At 38.9% G+C, this 16,143-nt stretch overlaps 1 protein-coding gene across 12 annotated transcripts in view; it reads left to right on the forward strand.

Annotated features, from left to right (window-relative positions):
- Positions 1-16,143, forward strand: part of LOC121276898 (receptor-type tyrosine-protein phosphatase delta) — a 612,167-nt gene that overhangs the window by 394,174 nt on the left and 201,850 nt on the right. For 7 of the 12 annotated variants that reach the window (XM_041185520.1, XM_041185521.1, XM_041185528.1 and 4 more), the window contains exons 5-8: positions 1,666-1,851; positions 5,082-5,192; positions 8,299-8,568; positions 9,892-10,473. In XM_041185520.1, the coding sequence (XP_041041454.1) occupies positions 1,666-1,851; positions 5,082-5,192; positions 8,299-8,568; positions 9,892-10,473 (1,149 nt within the window). Of the gene's footprint in view, positions 1-1,665; positions 1,852-2,961; positions 2,971-5,081; positions 5,193-8,298; positions 8,569-9,891; positions 10,474-16,143 lie in introns of all 12 variants that reach the window. The other 5 variants (XM_041185518.1, XM_041185525.1, XM_041185519.1 and 2 more) reach the window with 1 other exon arrangement.

Below are 16,143 nucleotides of genomic sequence, written 5' to 3' on the forward strand. Positions count from 1 at the left end.
AAATAGCACATGCTTTCCAGCCCTTAACTGCTCTTGCTGGCAAAATCTTGTAGGAAATCCCACTGTCTACCTATGTGCGCCAATGACTCATATTTTCACCCGACATTTAGTCATCCACCCGACCAGTAAAATTCAGTCCAATGTTTCTTGTTGCAAATTGTAATCTTGTAATTGAACTTGTATTTATAAATTGTAGTTATATCCCTACAAAATGGCTGTCATTTCATAGTGACTAGCTCTCAGACTAGAGCCTGCTATAAATGATCTTTCTCAGGAAAATTAAGAAAGCTACTAAGTACAAAGAGGATCTGTGAAAAAGGAGGAAGGCCTTATATTAATGAGTTATTCTTATTTTAAAATGGCCCATGTAAACCTTCAAACTATTTAGCATGCAACGCATGTTATTGTTCTATTCATATGCAAATATTTTAGGAAAAGAAAATTGGCTCTTGACCATTTCAGTATTTCAGCATTGCATAAAACTACGCTCTTGGAGGAAAGTACAAGTCACATGAATGCATTTGCATTTTTCCAATGTAGCACAAGTTAAATCTTGTCAGTTATTCGCAAGGTCAATTCTTCAGAATTTCAAAATGTGATTATTAAGGGCGCATTTGTTACTGAAAGCTGAGGTACAATGACCATAATACTCCACTTTGAAATACTATTCAATAAATAAGCTTTTGGGTTGAGGGAAAAATATCATCTCGCTCTTGACTATAACCTATAGCTGTGAGGTGATTTTGTTTTGCCTCAATTTGTGTTCTTATTTGTGCTTATTAATTTTAGGGTTAAACTGGCTAGAATGGTTCAGCTCTTAAATTTAATCCACAATTTAACTGTAACGAGTTCTTGTTTGTTTTTTGTTTGAAGTCTTGTGATATTAGGATTTCAAAATGTTATCAGGGAATGCTAAGGTCTTGTGATGATTGAGTCAAATATGGTGACTTTGGTTTAACAGGAGAAAATCGCAGCATATCCGAGACCAGATAATGGACAAGCACTCTGACTGCACATAGTAGGGTAGAAACAGTATAGGGATTGAGAGAAGTGTAAGTGGAGTTCATCAGTCTACGTGTGAAATATGACTCTGCGTCTTTGGATGATGTCGCAAAGCACCAGCATGTGGAACTCATTCAACTTAGATTGTTTAAGAGCTAAAACTTCAGTTTGCACCATTCTGGGCAGTTTAATGTTTTCTTTCATTATAACATTGAACAATGTATTCAGCATTATTGAAATGCGAAATGTTCTACTTTTTTACATTTTTTATGTGCAGCATCAACTTGGATGATTTTATTGCAACAAAACTTCTTGATATAATACTGAAACCCTATTTAGAAAACATTTAGTTGTCCAGGTGCATATGTGGCAGCTTTGTTTCCACGTGGGTTTCTATTCATGCAGTAGGTAATGGGACGTTTCAGTGGTTCTAACTCTTACACAGAGCTAGAAATGACTTGCCTATTTGACTGATGTTTATATTTATGCTCATCATGCCTTAGTTCATATGTTGAACAGTCTACATAATATATTAAAATAGTATTGAACTGAAATTCAACTGGAGTTGTGGTCCTACGTTGACTAGAGCTCTTTGGCAATTTTTTGTGAAGCCGATGATTAATTGGCACATGGGTGTGTTTCTTTTATTGTCCTTTCTTTCAGAGGATCAGCTTCCTGTGGGTTATCCCACGATAGACATGGGCCCTCAGTTGAAGGTGGTAGAACGAACACGCACAGCCACCATGTTGTGCGCAGCAAGTGGTAACCCAGATCCAGAAATTACTTGGTTTAAAGACTTCTTACCTGTTGATACAAGCAGCACTGGACGCATCAAACAGCTACGGTCAGGTAGGGTCTTGTTACTGTTATCACGTGGTAGATTTGTTTTATAGGTAATATTTTTTTCTATTCCTATCCTCTTTATGTGTACTTTGGTGTGTTGTTCATGTCTGTGATGTTGTCATAGCCTGTTCCAGTGTCTGTGTGTGCAGCTTCTGTTAATTCCATATTGCTCACTGCTGTGACTGTATTTTTGATGATTTTTTTTAAACTGCTTTTAGCAGTATTTAACAGATCCATTTCCTCTTTTTGTTTCTTTTTTTCTTTTTTTTTACTGATTAAGTTCAAAACATTGGGCTTCATTCAGAAGTGCAAGGAGAACCAAATGGTTTTAAAACTTTTAAAACCAATCTTCAAACTAAAAAAAAACTAAAACCAAGAAAAGAAACTGTATTTTGTTCTGTCTTCTCTACATTTTTTAACCTAACAAAGAATAGACAGCTGTTTTGTTCCTTCTCATTGACAAAGTGTACTGTACTTTTTTCCATACCTTAGTATACAATGAGATCTTTGGAGACTGACTAAAGTTGATGTTTATTTTTTTGCTCCTGAAGCATTTTTCCATTTAGCCACAGTAGTGTGTACGCACTAAAGCCTTCCAGACTAAATATCAGGATCTACAGAAGCCTGCTTTTCATGTAGACTCTAGCTTTTTCTGCTATCTTTGACCATGGCCTCCCTTGAAATACCTTTAATATTCTTTATCCGCCTCCCCTAGTTTCTTCTTTTGCTATAGCTGATAGTTGAGCTTTATCTGATCCTAAATTTATTAAGTGACGTGCTAAACATTTGCTAGTGCCCACTGATAGTCTTGTAAGAACCTGTTTGCATTCACAATAGTAACTATATCTTTCTATACTGAGATGTTTGATCACCTGTGTTACCAGGATTCTCAGCTTTGACCTGTCCTGTGATGTTTAAGTCGTCTTGTTAACTGCCTCTTTGCTTGTTGTCAGCAGAATTGTGTAAATTAACCTGTTAATGTGAATTAAGATTAATTTTCACCTGTCAAGTAGATGATATAGTTTTAAAGCTTTAATTCTGAAAATTTGTGCCAAATTATAAGGAATATAATAATATTTTTATGCTGTCTTTCTTCTTTCCGTGTTAAATCTCCAGAATCCTTTGGTAAGTGCTTAGTTCTGAAGCGCACTTCACCCCCACTAATTCCATATTCAGATTAAAATGCATGGCATGCATTTTACTAACAGTTAGTGTAGTCACTGGATCTCTCCGTAGTGGCACACACTTCCACAAAAACAAGTGCTATCAGCAGTAAGATATACCTGTCTAAAAAACTTGATACACAAACTTCACTTTAGATGTAGTTGAATAGATACCGTAATCCAACCTAAACTGTAGTAGTTATATCCACCAAGCCTACAGTGTTTCCGATATTTGCTTAAACAGTTTTAAATATGTTAAGGGTTCTAGGCTGTCAAACACTATGTATCTAACCCTTGTGACCAATCTCCTAAGACTTCACAGTCAATTTCTGTTCTGGCAGAGGCAATGTTGCCAACAGTGGACATTGTCCTTATGGTACAACTTGCTTTACTAACCTAATACTATCTAATATAATCCTGTTTACCAATACAGTAATTCAGCTTCTTTCTAGACCTTTATTCTGTAAATCTAATTTGATTTTATCTTCCAAAGCCCTAGCCTCCTTCTTCTCGTACTAATGCTTCTTCTTTCTAATCTTATTTGCATTCATATTATCCACCCAGGTGGTACACCAATACGAGGTAAGAATGCTGAACTAACGTTCACAGAATTGATCCTCCTCATTTCTTCTGTCCTTTCATATCTCTCATGTTTGTCATGTAAAGTTGTCCATTATTTCCTGTTTTGCTTTGTCCAGTTTTTCAGTTCAATGATGTTCCTGTTGTGTCTGCTTTTTTTTTTGTTTTGGATGTAAAGGATTTTGTTTCTGATATGCTTAGAGACCGCATATCATTGTCCTTTGTCCATATCCAGTCACAGCGTATCATTTTTCCCTCCTTTTTATATTATTAGAAACTCAGGATAAACTTACCCCCTTCCCTTTCTCAAACATGACCTGCGTAGCTGTTCTTGATCTTAGCCATAAGATCATAAGGCCTGTGGAGCACCTGCAAAAGACTTGAATAATTATTTTTTTTTGTCAGCTTTTTACCCTCCCCTCAAGGAAACGAGTTTTGTCATTTTTCTTCACTTTTTCTTTTTCCCTTCTTCAAACTAGCACTTTTCAAACTTTCCTTATCCAGTTACACTTTTTTTTCTTTTAAAAACTTTTTCACGGATTTGCGCATTTCGAGTTTTTCAAGCGACCTCCTTCTTCAAGACTTGCAAGCCGGGAGCTCCTAGTGAACGTTTTGAGGCGTGGTGAAGATGGTACTGCTACATTTTTTTTCCTTTTTAACACATGATGCAAAACAAAGACAATAATTTTGGATTTTTTTTCTTGCATTTTGTGGGCAGACACAAAACTACTAATCCCACTTGTGGATTTTTTCGTGTCTTGGGGCCTTAGAGGGTCCTGCGGCAGAGGTTGGTTGTTCTTTCCAATTGGCTTGGGCCACCATTTTGCAATAAGACGAAGTGTGAATTTTTCTTTACTGATCCAATTTACTCTTATGTATTTTTATTTTTCAGCAAAAGGGTCTGAAAGATTGTAAGTTGCACAATAATTACATTTATGTCCTACAAGGTTGCATGTGTAGCAAGAGTTACTTTTTAAAAGGTCTTTTGAAACAGTATTTTGAGAGATTATGCCTAACTAACCAAAATTCTTTTTTTTTACTTTGAGCAGCTTTTTGTGTTTTTGCTGCACATTTTTGACTGAACTCTGAAGAGAATGTTTCTTGAGAACGTGTCTGCCTTTTTCGACATTTCCGATTCTTTGTGATGACTTTTTTAATGTTAACTCTTTTATTTTACCCAAAAGCCTTGCTCCTTTGAAGCAACCACACCCATCCATTGACCAGTGAATTGCCCAGAGCAGGATTTCGTTGTGAAAAAAAAAATTCCTGCTGGTTTTGATGGTGTGAAATCCGTCTTTCACTAACTTACCCATCACATCCACTCTGTCTGTTCACCCTAGCAAAGCAATGACTCGACGCTGAATGGAGCTTCGCAGACAAGTCCTTTCATGATGTTGAAAGGATTTGGAAAAAAAAAGATGAATAAAAGAACTAAAATGATAAGACATTCTCTAACTGTTTTCTGCGCACATTTTTTTTCTCTCTCCCATACAGGTGCCCTCCAAATAGATAACAGTGAAGAATCAGACCAAGGGAAATATGAGTGTGTGGCAACCAACAGTGCTGGTACACGTTATTCTGCCCCTGCCAATCTATATGTGAGAGGTAGGAAAAACCAAACCGTGGCATCCACTATTCAGAAAGACTCAGGGCATTGGGAACGTATCTAAATGTAAAAAGTTACTGCACTAGGGAACAGAAGGATCTACTCTAGCTGGCTTATTAGTGCAAAAAAACCTAATATAATTAAAGGTACAGTGATTAAAAAAAACAACACACTTGAGCCCAATCTATCCTGTGTGATGGGTTTGTAAGTATATAATTTTTTACATTTTAACTTTTTTTTGCATTAATTTAAATTTGTGCTTTACATTTTTTTAAATTAATTTTGTTTCATTTAACTTTGTCATGACTTGATTGCTTGGTGTGCTACTAATCAGCAACAAGTAACTCCAAGCACTGGGGTATGTGTATATATGCACTTAAATCCTGAGATGCAAGGGGTGGAGATAATAAGTGTGTAAACACTACCTTCACAAATAAAAACCAGCAGAGCACAATTGATTCTTTTTTCTTTTCCTTCTTTATATATTATGGAGAAACCTGCAAATCCCTGCCACTCCAGTAATGAACTGGGTTTGAAACCTGTCTTGTTTTCAGCCTGAATTGTTTCAATACACTGAAATTAGAACATAAATTCAGAATGTGGCTTTCAAAACTGATGACTCTTTTGACCACGTCAACCTGAGTGTCTCTCTCCACTTGCAACATTTATCAAATCCACAATTAATTTTTTCAATACCTTTTTTTCCATATATGAAGTGTAATTGAGGATTGTTTAGATGATGCAAAAATATGATTTTAATACTTATTTAAATTACAAAGCAAAATAAAAGAGTGAATTGAACAGCTTTGAGCTCATTACTGCAGTGTAGGTGCTCCTAGGCTAAAACTAGCTTCTTCTTGGAATCTTTCCCCCCTGCCTTTATTTCCTGTTCTGTCTTCAACAGCGGAGGGCTTGATGGTTGCAAACTATCCAGAAAGTCAAGTGATCTTGACTTCTAGGTAATGGCATAAACTCTCTATAGCATTAGGGAGGATGACCTATTTGTTTCATCAAATGGATTGAAAATTTCAAAATGATGCTAGTTGTAGCTCTTGACACCATCTTAACGTCAAACAAATGGTGATTTTGGAAGTTGAGGCAGGAAGGCTTAATCAGAGCTAGATAAAATGTACTAGTAGCAGTTGAAAGCCTTGATACGGCCTTTTTACTCTCTCTGTGTTTCCCTTGTTTTTCTCCTTTCCTCATTTCATTGTGTTCTGCATCAAACCCCCTACATCCCTCAGAGCTGCGAGAAGGTTGGTGTGTTTTTTACTTTTTACCCACCTTAAGAAATATTGATTGAAATAACCAGAAAAAATTCTGAAATGAATGTAGCTGCATTGTGGCCTTTGATTAATGTTATGTCTTATATAATGCTCTGGTCATGGCTGCTGGTGCTTATGAGCTTATGGAATCAGATAGTGGTGCATGTTGGAACTGAATGTGCATTGGGACGCATGGCAAGCTGTGGTCTGCTAAACTGGTCAGTGTTCCTGCTCTGTTATTCTCACTAATGCCTGTTGCTCAGAGAAACCTACTAAATTCAGAGTGTTGTGCTATTTGGTACAAAGCTTTCAAAAGCATGTATAAATAGACTTATTGTTCAGTTTCTGTTTTCTATAGAAAAAGATTACATCATCTTGCCCTGCAAATTCTATATAAATATTGGCTGCTTATTGCTTTTTTTTGGTACCGTCTGCTCATTGTCTAGAAATTGCTTGCTCCGTTACCCATGTTGCCAACCATCATTGCTCACAAGGTCATAATGGGTCACTGCAAAAAAAAACCTTTGCAGCACTATTTTTCGAAACAGCTCTTGTATATTGCTAAAATAATCATTCTGGGGAAAGGACTGCAGTAGATATTTAGTAGCACATTTATGTGCAAATGTTTCTTTACAAATACTTTGCCCGGTTTGAACTCACTCCTTGGCCAATGCTAGTGAATTACAAAGCAGGTTCAATCTACAATGTTGCCTATGTAACCAAGTTCAAAGTAATGATACAGGCATTTGAGCAAAGCTTATTTTATTTACTAAGCAGGAACACTGATTATAATGCTTTCTTAAACTTTCGATCTTGTGTTCCCTGTATGTGGTTCAGTCATGTCAATGTGCTTATGTGCTTTATATTTTGATTGATTACATGGCTTATTTGCAGTAATGCCGAGTGCAAATAACACTAGCTTGTTCATGTGGCTTACAATAGCTTCTGCTTAATGTTAATGCATAGTCCGTATGAATGCTGTTAGCGAAACCTTGCTTCTTATCCTGGCATTCCCCACTTTAGATTTAAAGTGTAATACCACAGTACTAGCATATTCTAATATGCTCCTGCTAAGTTCCTTCCTCTTTCTCTCTTCCCACTGCCGCCCCCCCCCCCACCCACCCCTTAGACCTTGAAATATATTTTCAACTTTGATTTTGTTTTTCTTTTCAGTTCTGTTTTATTTCTTTAATGTTGTCCCTGCCCCCTTCCTAATTGTCTTCAGCATGGTGGTATATTACAGTCAGCCGTATGCTTGCTTGCATGACCAGACCCAGTTAAAGTACCAGGCTTTGCCTTGTTTTCTAATGTGCATATATGTTTACATGTTAGTGTGAGGTATTGAAGCTGCATCCACTTTGACTGAGTCTGAAAGCAAACGAGTTGCACTTTCAATGTACTGTAGATGACGTGTATCAGGGCTCTGATGTGACAATGTGGTCAAGCACATTTACTCACATCAACTGGAAGTACGCAGCATTGAAGTTGGTTTTGTACTCAACTCAAGCATGCTGTCGATCCTCCAGTTCTTCCTTCTGTGCATATTTATTAATATATCTTCTGCATGGTGTTTGTGTATTGTTAGTCTGTAGTTTAGTCCAATGTGGGAACCTGATAGGTTTGATCTAAACTAATGTAAGATTAGAATTGATGCAAACATAATTGAAACATTCTATAAAAATTAGTTATCTTTTTACAAACTACTGGCTTGTGTTTGACGTCAACCATGTAATGTAGATCTATGTTGAAACAAATATCTGCAGAATGCATGTAGTACATAAAGTATGTGGACAAAGTCCTCTTTTTGTACATGTTATTACCTTTTTGTGTTTTGTTACAGTTCGGCGTGTCCCACCGAGATTTTCTATCCCTCCGACAAGCCACGAGATCATGCCTGGTGGAAGTGTCAATATTACCTGTGTCGCTGTGGGTTCCCCAATGCCTTATGTGAAATGGATGCTTGGAGCAGAGGATTTGACTCCTGAAGATGACATGCCAATTGGACGAAATGTTCTGGAGCTGAACAATGTCAGAGAGTCTGCAAATTATACATGTGTTGCCATGTCGACACTAGGAGTCATTGAAGCATTTTCTGAGGTCACTGTTAAAGGTGAATAATAATTACTTTTATAACCATTGACCTGAAATAAACTTCAAACGGCCGTAACTTCCTTGGAGTGGCAATCAGAGTCAGATTGCCACTCCGCTCCTAGTTACCTATCTTAAAATGAAGCTGCTCCTTTCTCACTTGACCTTCCAACATGGGCCGGGTGAGAAAGATGCTGTGCAGCGGGTTCCCGCAGCCTTGTGTCGAGGGCAGCTAAGTCAAAGATAAGGAAGCCATGCCCCCCACTTTTTTTTACAGCACTAGCTGCCTTAAAGCAGGTAGGTTTAAAGGTCCAGTCACTTTGAGAAGCCAGGGAGAAGTTAAGTATGTAAGGTAAATGCATAGGATGGTAGAGGGAGCGAGGATCCGGGTCAATGGGATTGTGGTGAGGGTGGGATCCAGATGGTTGGTGGATGGGGAATGGTCAGTTTGGGGGGGGTGCGGTGGTCGAGGGTAGTCAGGGTGAGGGGTGCCGGGGGTTGGAGGTGTGGTTGGGGTGCAGTTAGGTGGGGAGGGCCATCAGGGGATGGGGAGGGCAGTCGGGGGCCAGAATGGATGGGGTGGAGGGAGTGAGGGATAGTTTGGGGAGTAGGCAGGAGGTCCTGATGGGGATTGGGGGGTTTGGGAGTGGTCCCTTGGTGGGGGAAGGATCAGTACTATTGTTACCCAGAAGTTACAAGTGGTTTTAATTCTTCTGGTTTTTATCTAGTTAACTACTATGTAAGACAGTTGGAACCATCCAAAGTTTGCGTTTTAAATTGCAGCATCGGATGGTGCCAATGCAAATCGATTGCCTATCAGAAGCTTGAACTTGCTGAGCAATTGCCGTGCCATCCTTATGTAGGGACCTCTAGGGGTTTCCCCAGTGCATCTTTGGAGCAACCCCCAGATATGACACCCCAGGGGATGGAAGTTATGGGCCTGTGCTGTGGTTTTAATGTAAAACCCATCTTAGCTGTTGTACTGCAGTATATGTTTGCTCTTGTGAAACTGGAGCAAAAGTCATAAAATGAGCTAGTGTTTAGTTTAGTTACAGTATTAAACTGCATAGGCAGAATCTTAGAGTCTTTGGGCGTAATCAATGGTCATCGCTAATTCAAACTATCATCAAAATAGTACTTTACACTTTCCAATACATTCCAATCAAATGTTGCTAAATCTTTTAACAATATAAGCACATAATAATTGGAAGTTTAATTACAGCATTAAACCTCTAATGTCAAATAATCCATTTTGTGTTGTGGGGTATTTAACTGTATGAATAAGGATGTTAACATATCTACAGATCTACCTAAAGCTGCTCTTGTACCATGCTTTTATCTACAGCTTTGCCAAAGCCCCCAGGCACTCCTGTCGTAACTGAAACTACAGCAACAAGTGTCACATTGACTTGGGACTCGGGAAACCCGGAGCCCGTGGCTCACTATATTGTACAACACAAGCCCAAGTATTCAGATGGACCATTTCAAGAGATTGATGGGGTAGCTACAACACGATACAGTGTTGGAGGACTAAGCCCTTATTCAGATTATGAATTCAGAGTCATTGCAGTGAACAATATTGGGCAAGGGCCGCCAAGCGAACCAGTAGAAACACGAACAGGTGAGCAGGCCCCTTCCAGCCCACCTCGTTCTGTACAAGCACGCATGCTAAGCACTACCACCATGCTAATTCAGTGGGAGGAGCCAGAGGAGGCAAATGGTCAGATCCGTGGATACAGAGTTTATTACACTATGGATCCCCAACAGCACATTAACAACTGGCAGAAGCATAATGTGGATGACAGTATGCTGACAACAATTGCAAACTTGACCCCAGAGACAACTTACACCGTCCGTGTGCTGGCTTTCACTTCTGTTGGGGATGGACCACATTCACCTGAAATACAGGTTAAAACCCAACAAGGAGGTGAGTTGTCTGTGCTTGTGCTGACTTGGAAGCATCTGTACTCTAATTCCAGACTTCAAGATTTCTTGCTGTTAACTGTCAGATAATTATTTTCTATCTGTTGCAAGCTTTCTTTATTGACAGTATCTTGCCAAAAGTTATATTCATGGTATGGAGTTTGCATGCTACTCTGTTACAGCAAGCAGTAGAGCCTTGCAGTGGCACTTGGCTTGGTTTATGGATGATGCTGGACAGCAACAGCAGTGTTGGAAAGACGCTCATTCATCTCAGTATTTTGTTGATAAAGGAATGAAGGATTATGGCTGGACTTAGCAAGAGTAAAGCTTAAAAATGATTTTTTTCCCCCAATCTCTCACTCCTCAAAGCAGAAATTCTACAGCCGTCTAAACTGAAATGTACAACATAAACAGCCAAACTGAGAATCTTGGTAAAATTGAATGGTTTAAAACACTAGAAGCATCCAAACCTTTGTTGTGAATGAATAACGTGATATATTACCACACAGAAAAATAAAAGTGCACAATCATTTTATCAGCACAGTGAGCCAGAAAGTAAAAGTGACAGAGTGGAAATACTAATCAACACAATTTCAGCTTCATAGCTATGATTATTACCATCATGAATCAAAATTTCATGGGCAAGAAAACATTTCCATGGAACATAAAGTGAAATTTTAAGTGAGATGTAAATAAAGAGACATATTTTGACTATTAATACATCTGTTAATTGAAGGCATTGCAGCTACATGGGTTGAGAGATGTCCAGATGACAGAAAGATAAGGGTAGTGGCAAATAGGTTGATGACTGGCAGTGTGTGCGCTGGGGATCTGTGCTGGGTGTTTTTCAAATTTTGTTTATGTAAGTGATTTTGACTTAAACACAACCACATAATGGGGCAAGACACACTTAGAGGATGAATGCAAGAGAGTGCAGCAGGCTGTAAATTGTGAGGTGGGCAGATAAGTGGCAGATGCAATTTATATAATGCTTTATTATATGTGGCTACTGAGGCAGAGGCTGTAATATCATTTATAAGGGAATTGGAAAAGTAATTACAAATGGGAGAAAGGCAGAGAACTGAAATAAGAGTAACTGAAATAATTCCAGTTATTGAACCAGGACCAACACAGGTGTGAAGACCTCAGCAATCTTCTTCTGTGCTGTTATTTCAGCATTGGAAGATTTAAAGTTTTGTTGATGTCATTGTGGTTAGATTTTATTTATAAAAGTATAACTGTTAGTAGGATATGGTTTAAAATGAATAAAATGTAAACATTTCATTACTTTGGTGAGAGCACTGGCACATTTTGCTGGGTTTGCAAATTAATGGCATATTTTGGACAGTATTGGTTGGTATGAAGTTCACTGCTATAATTTGGTAAAGTTGCTGTGATATTTGGTGAGGTTACAATCTCCTAGTATACAACAAGTATGCTTGTTGCTGGACATTGAGAGTTTGTCAATGTATTTTGCTGAGTTTACACTTTGTCAGTTTTACTGATGCATTTTGAATGATTCTCATAATCTTAGGCAACCACCCTCTTGTGGCCATTTGCGTATGTATGTATAGATAATCAAACCAGAATATACTAGTTTTTTTTCAGTAGGGTACTTTTGAACTCCATGTGCTGCACACGGTCCCTTTTCTGTCCTGCAAAGATCCCACACTTTGGCAACAAAGTAGGACTGCAGATGTCCTTAGCCGAGCAAATTTTATTGGAGAATCTTCCAGCAATCCAGTAGAGGAATTGTGGGGTGTTTTATTTGCTGAGAAATTGTTTTAAAAATCCAGCCTTAGTAAAAAGGCTGTTTGTACACATGGGTGGACTGACCTTTGAAGATGACTGTATCAACAGATATTATTGAGAAACTGGGAGAGTACAGCCATGACGAAAAGTCTTTTGGTGCATATGTGGAATGGTTAGAGATGTTTTTCACTGCTAATAATATCCTCAATGTTCGTGATAATCTGGCTGTTAATCAGGCAGTGGGGGAAGGGAAAAGGGTGATATTTCTGACTGAAGCAGATGCAGAATTGTATGAGACACTCAAGAATCTGATCGCCCCATTAAATCCAAAAGACATGCTACCATCAGACATTTTGTGTAAGCTTGAGCAGCCCTACAGTCCAATCCATTGGCAATTGCAGAAAGCAATGGGTTTGGAACCAGGAATCAGTTGCCCAGTGGGGACATTGGAGACTATGTCGTGACTTTGAAAAGCTGTCCATTCATTGTAATGTTGGAGAATTTCAAGAGAGAGCTTTGGGGGACATATTTGTCTGCAGTTTAAAAAGTGAATGCATTCCAGAACGTGACTCAAGAGAAGTCCGTGTCAACAATTGTCAGTCGTCTGCTGGAGTAAATTGATTAAGCTAACATTGAGCACAGAATTGTCCTTTTTTGAAGACAGGGTCCTATAGCTGCAAGAAGAAAGTTCACCTTGCCAAAAGAATCTAAACGGAGAAAACGCTGGCTGGAGGAAATGGCAGTCACTGCATTCGGTTGTCAAAGAACACCAGGTGGATGAGCGGTCTGGTGAGACCCAAAGCACAAAGATGTCCGGTAGACATTTCGAAGGGCATTGTAGTCCAAGTAGCATTGGATGGAGCTCTGGGAAATATGGAGTTCTGTTAGTGTGATTCCTGAATCACTCTATCGTGAAAAGTTGAGTCAGCATCAGCTGGAGAAATCATGCGTAGAATTTTGAAGTTATGGAGGAGAGAAAATTCCCATAATCGGAAGTGTGTCAGTTCCAGTCACCTTCAAGTAGTAATCTGCAAAATTGCTCATTGTTGTACCGACAGGTAAAAAAACAGTCTTGCAAGGAAGCAACTGGTTAGCAACACTTAAATTAAACTGGAACAAGATTTTTCGTGTAGAAACAAAATTCACAAAACAGGACAACGTGATCGCCAAGTACTCTCATATGTTTAATGAAACCAGAAAACCAATTTGAGGATATTAGGCCAACCTGTGGGCCCAGAGGAATGCATGACCAGTTTATTGCAGGCTCCCCCCAGTTCTACATGCTCTAAAAGAGAAAGTAGAGCAAGAACAGAAATGACTTGAGTCTGAAAACGTTGTGAACAGAGTAATTGGGCTAATCCCATAGTAGTAGTACCAAAGTCAGATAGTAGTGTAAGAAAATGTGGGGATTATAAGGTAACTAAACCTGATACTTTGTCCGATGTGGAGGATCTGTTCATAATGTTGTCAGTAGGCCAGATTTTTCTGACAAAATGCCAATCTGTAACTAGTGTTGTTAGATGATGAGTCTAAGTCAGATTTGATTATTAATGCACACATGGGTCTATTTCAGTTTCATCCACTGCCATTTGGTGTTTCTTCAAGGTGTAATGAGCCAAATTTTGCAAGGCATTTGGGGAGTAGTGTGCGATTTGAGTGAAAAACTGATTTCAGCTCCGAACAGGCAGACCCATGATGACAGGCTGAATAATGTTTGGAAAGGGCATGGAGTTCAGACAAAGGCACACAAATGTAAAATGTTTCAAAATGCTAGTGTATTTGGGTCACAGTGTAGGCAAAGATGGATTTTCTCGTACCAAGAGAACAAACAACAAGAAATTCACTACACCCTCAGAATATCTCTGAGCTCAGATCTTTTTCAGGTTTAATGAATTACTATTTAAATTCATACCAAGCTTGGCAACCCTAGTGCATCCATTAAATGAACTCTTGAGGAAGGGTGTTCTGTGGAATCGGACAAGGGAGTGTGACAAGGCATTCCAGTTTTGTGTAAAAGTAAATTTGTAGATGGTATGATTCTTGTATTTTACGATGTATTCAAAAATATTTTTTTAAAATATTCATTCAAGGCATGTGGGTGCTGCTGACTAGGCCAGCATTTATTACCCATCCCTAACCTCCCTTGTTTGGAGTTAACCACGTTGCTGTGGGTCTGGAGTCACATGGAGGCCAGACCAGGTAAGGTTGGCAGATTTCCTTCCCTAAAGGATATCAGTGAACGAGTTAGGTTTTTCTGACAATCAGCAATGGTTTCAGGGTTATCATCAGACTTTTAATTTCAGACTTTTGACTCTAAATTTCACCATCTGCTGTGGGATTTGAACCCAGGTCCCTAGAGCATTACCGTGGGCCTCTAGACTGCTAGTCCAGTAACAACACAACTAGACCACTGACTCCCCCATATGGAATAGGTACTGTGATCTCTCATATGTTGGATAATGGTGAGGAAAGACCAATTGCATTTGCTTCACACACCGTCAGTGCCAGAGTGAAATAATGCTCAGATAGAACGTGAAACATTGTGTTTGATTTTTGCAGTAAGAAGATTTCATAACCACTTGCATAGTCACAGTTTCATGATCGAAATTGATCATCTGCCACTGACAGTTATTCAGAATCCAAAATCTCCAGTATCCACTTGAAGCTGCAGCCCGAATGCAGATATGGCCTAGTCAGCAGCACCCACATGCCTTGAATGAATATTTTAAAAAATATTTTTGGATACATCGTAAAAAACAAGAATCGTACCATCTACAAATTTACTTTTACACAAAACTGGAATGCCTTGTTACACTCCCTTGTCCGATTCCACAGAACACTCTTCCCCAAGAGTTCATTTAATGGATGCACTAGGGTTGCCATGCTTGGTATGAATTTAAATAGTAATTCATTAAACCTAAAAAAGATCTGAGCTCAGAGATATTCTGAGGGCGTAGTGAATTTATTGTCTTTAATTTTGTCTGCTTATCAGTGCAACATTAAGTACAGACGATCGGAAGATCATTGTAACGCCGATGCAATATCTAGATTACCATCCCCATCCGAGGTAGAGCCCAACAGGGAAGATGTATTTTTCTTTTCACATATAGATGAGTTGCCACTTTCAGCAGATGACATTGGTAGAACTACTCACAGGGACCCTGTATTGACAAGGTGTACGAGGTGTATATTGCAAATGAGTGGCCAGAAACTGGATTTGGAAATCAGACCATTTTTTGTATGTAAGAGTGAGTTGTCGTTGATAAAGGTTGTTATGTGGGGAGCCAGAGAGGTGCAGAATGCAATTGCTATGTGATCTTCAATACTTAGGGATGAGCTGGCAAAGAGTGCAGTGAGAAGCTATCTTTGGTTGCCAGGGTAATAATAGGATAAGGACATAGAAGACATAGTGAGACAGTGTAGAGTATGTCAAACAGTAGAAAAGAAGCTGCCATCAGTACCTTTGTAACCATGGAAATGGCCAGCTAGAATGTGGCAGAGGCTGCATAGATTTGCAGAATTTGAAGGTCAGTAGCTATTCATTATGATAGATAGTCATTCGAAGTGTACTGAGAGATTTCCAATGAATCGAACAACAACCAACAAAATTCTAGATATTTTGCATAGCCTGTTTGCTGCTTATGGGTTCCCCAAGGATGTTATGTCCGACAGTGGACCTCAGTTTTATTCAGAAGAGTTTCCAAATTTCATGAGAATGAATGGGATAAAACACAGTAGAATTCCACCGAATCATCCTGCTTCAAATGGAGCAGCAGAACACACAGGACAAATTGTTAAACGTGCTTTTGTTAAACAAATGCTAGATACAAATTGGAAGAAAAGTCAGTTGGCATTGAATCACAATGATGATTTTTATTTATTGTAACACACCGCACACTACTACTGGCAGAATGCCAACTGA

This window comes from Carcharodon carcharias, chromosome 4, assembly GCF_017639515.1.
Source record: "Carcharodon carcharias isolate sCarCar2 chromosome 4, sCarCar2.pri, whole genome shotgun sequence".
Lineage (NCBI taxonomy): Eukaryota > Metazoa > Chordata > Chondrichthyes > Lamniformes > Lamnidae > Carcharodon > Carcharodon carcharias.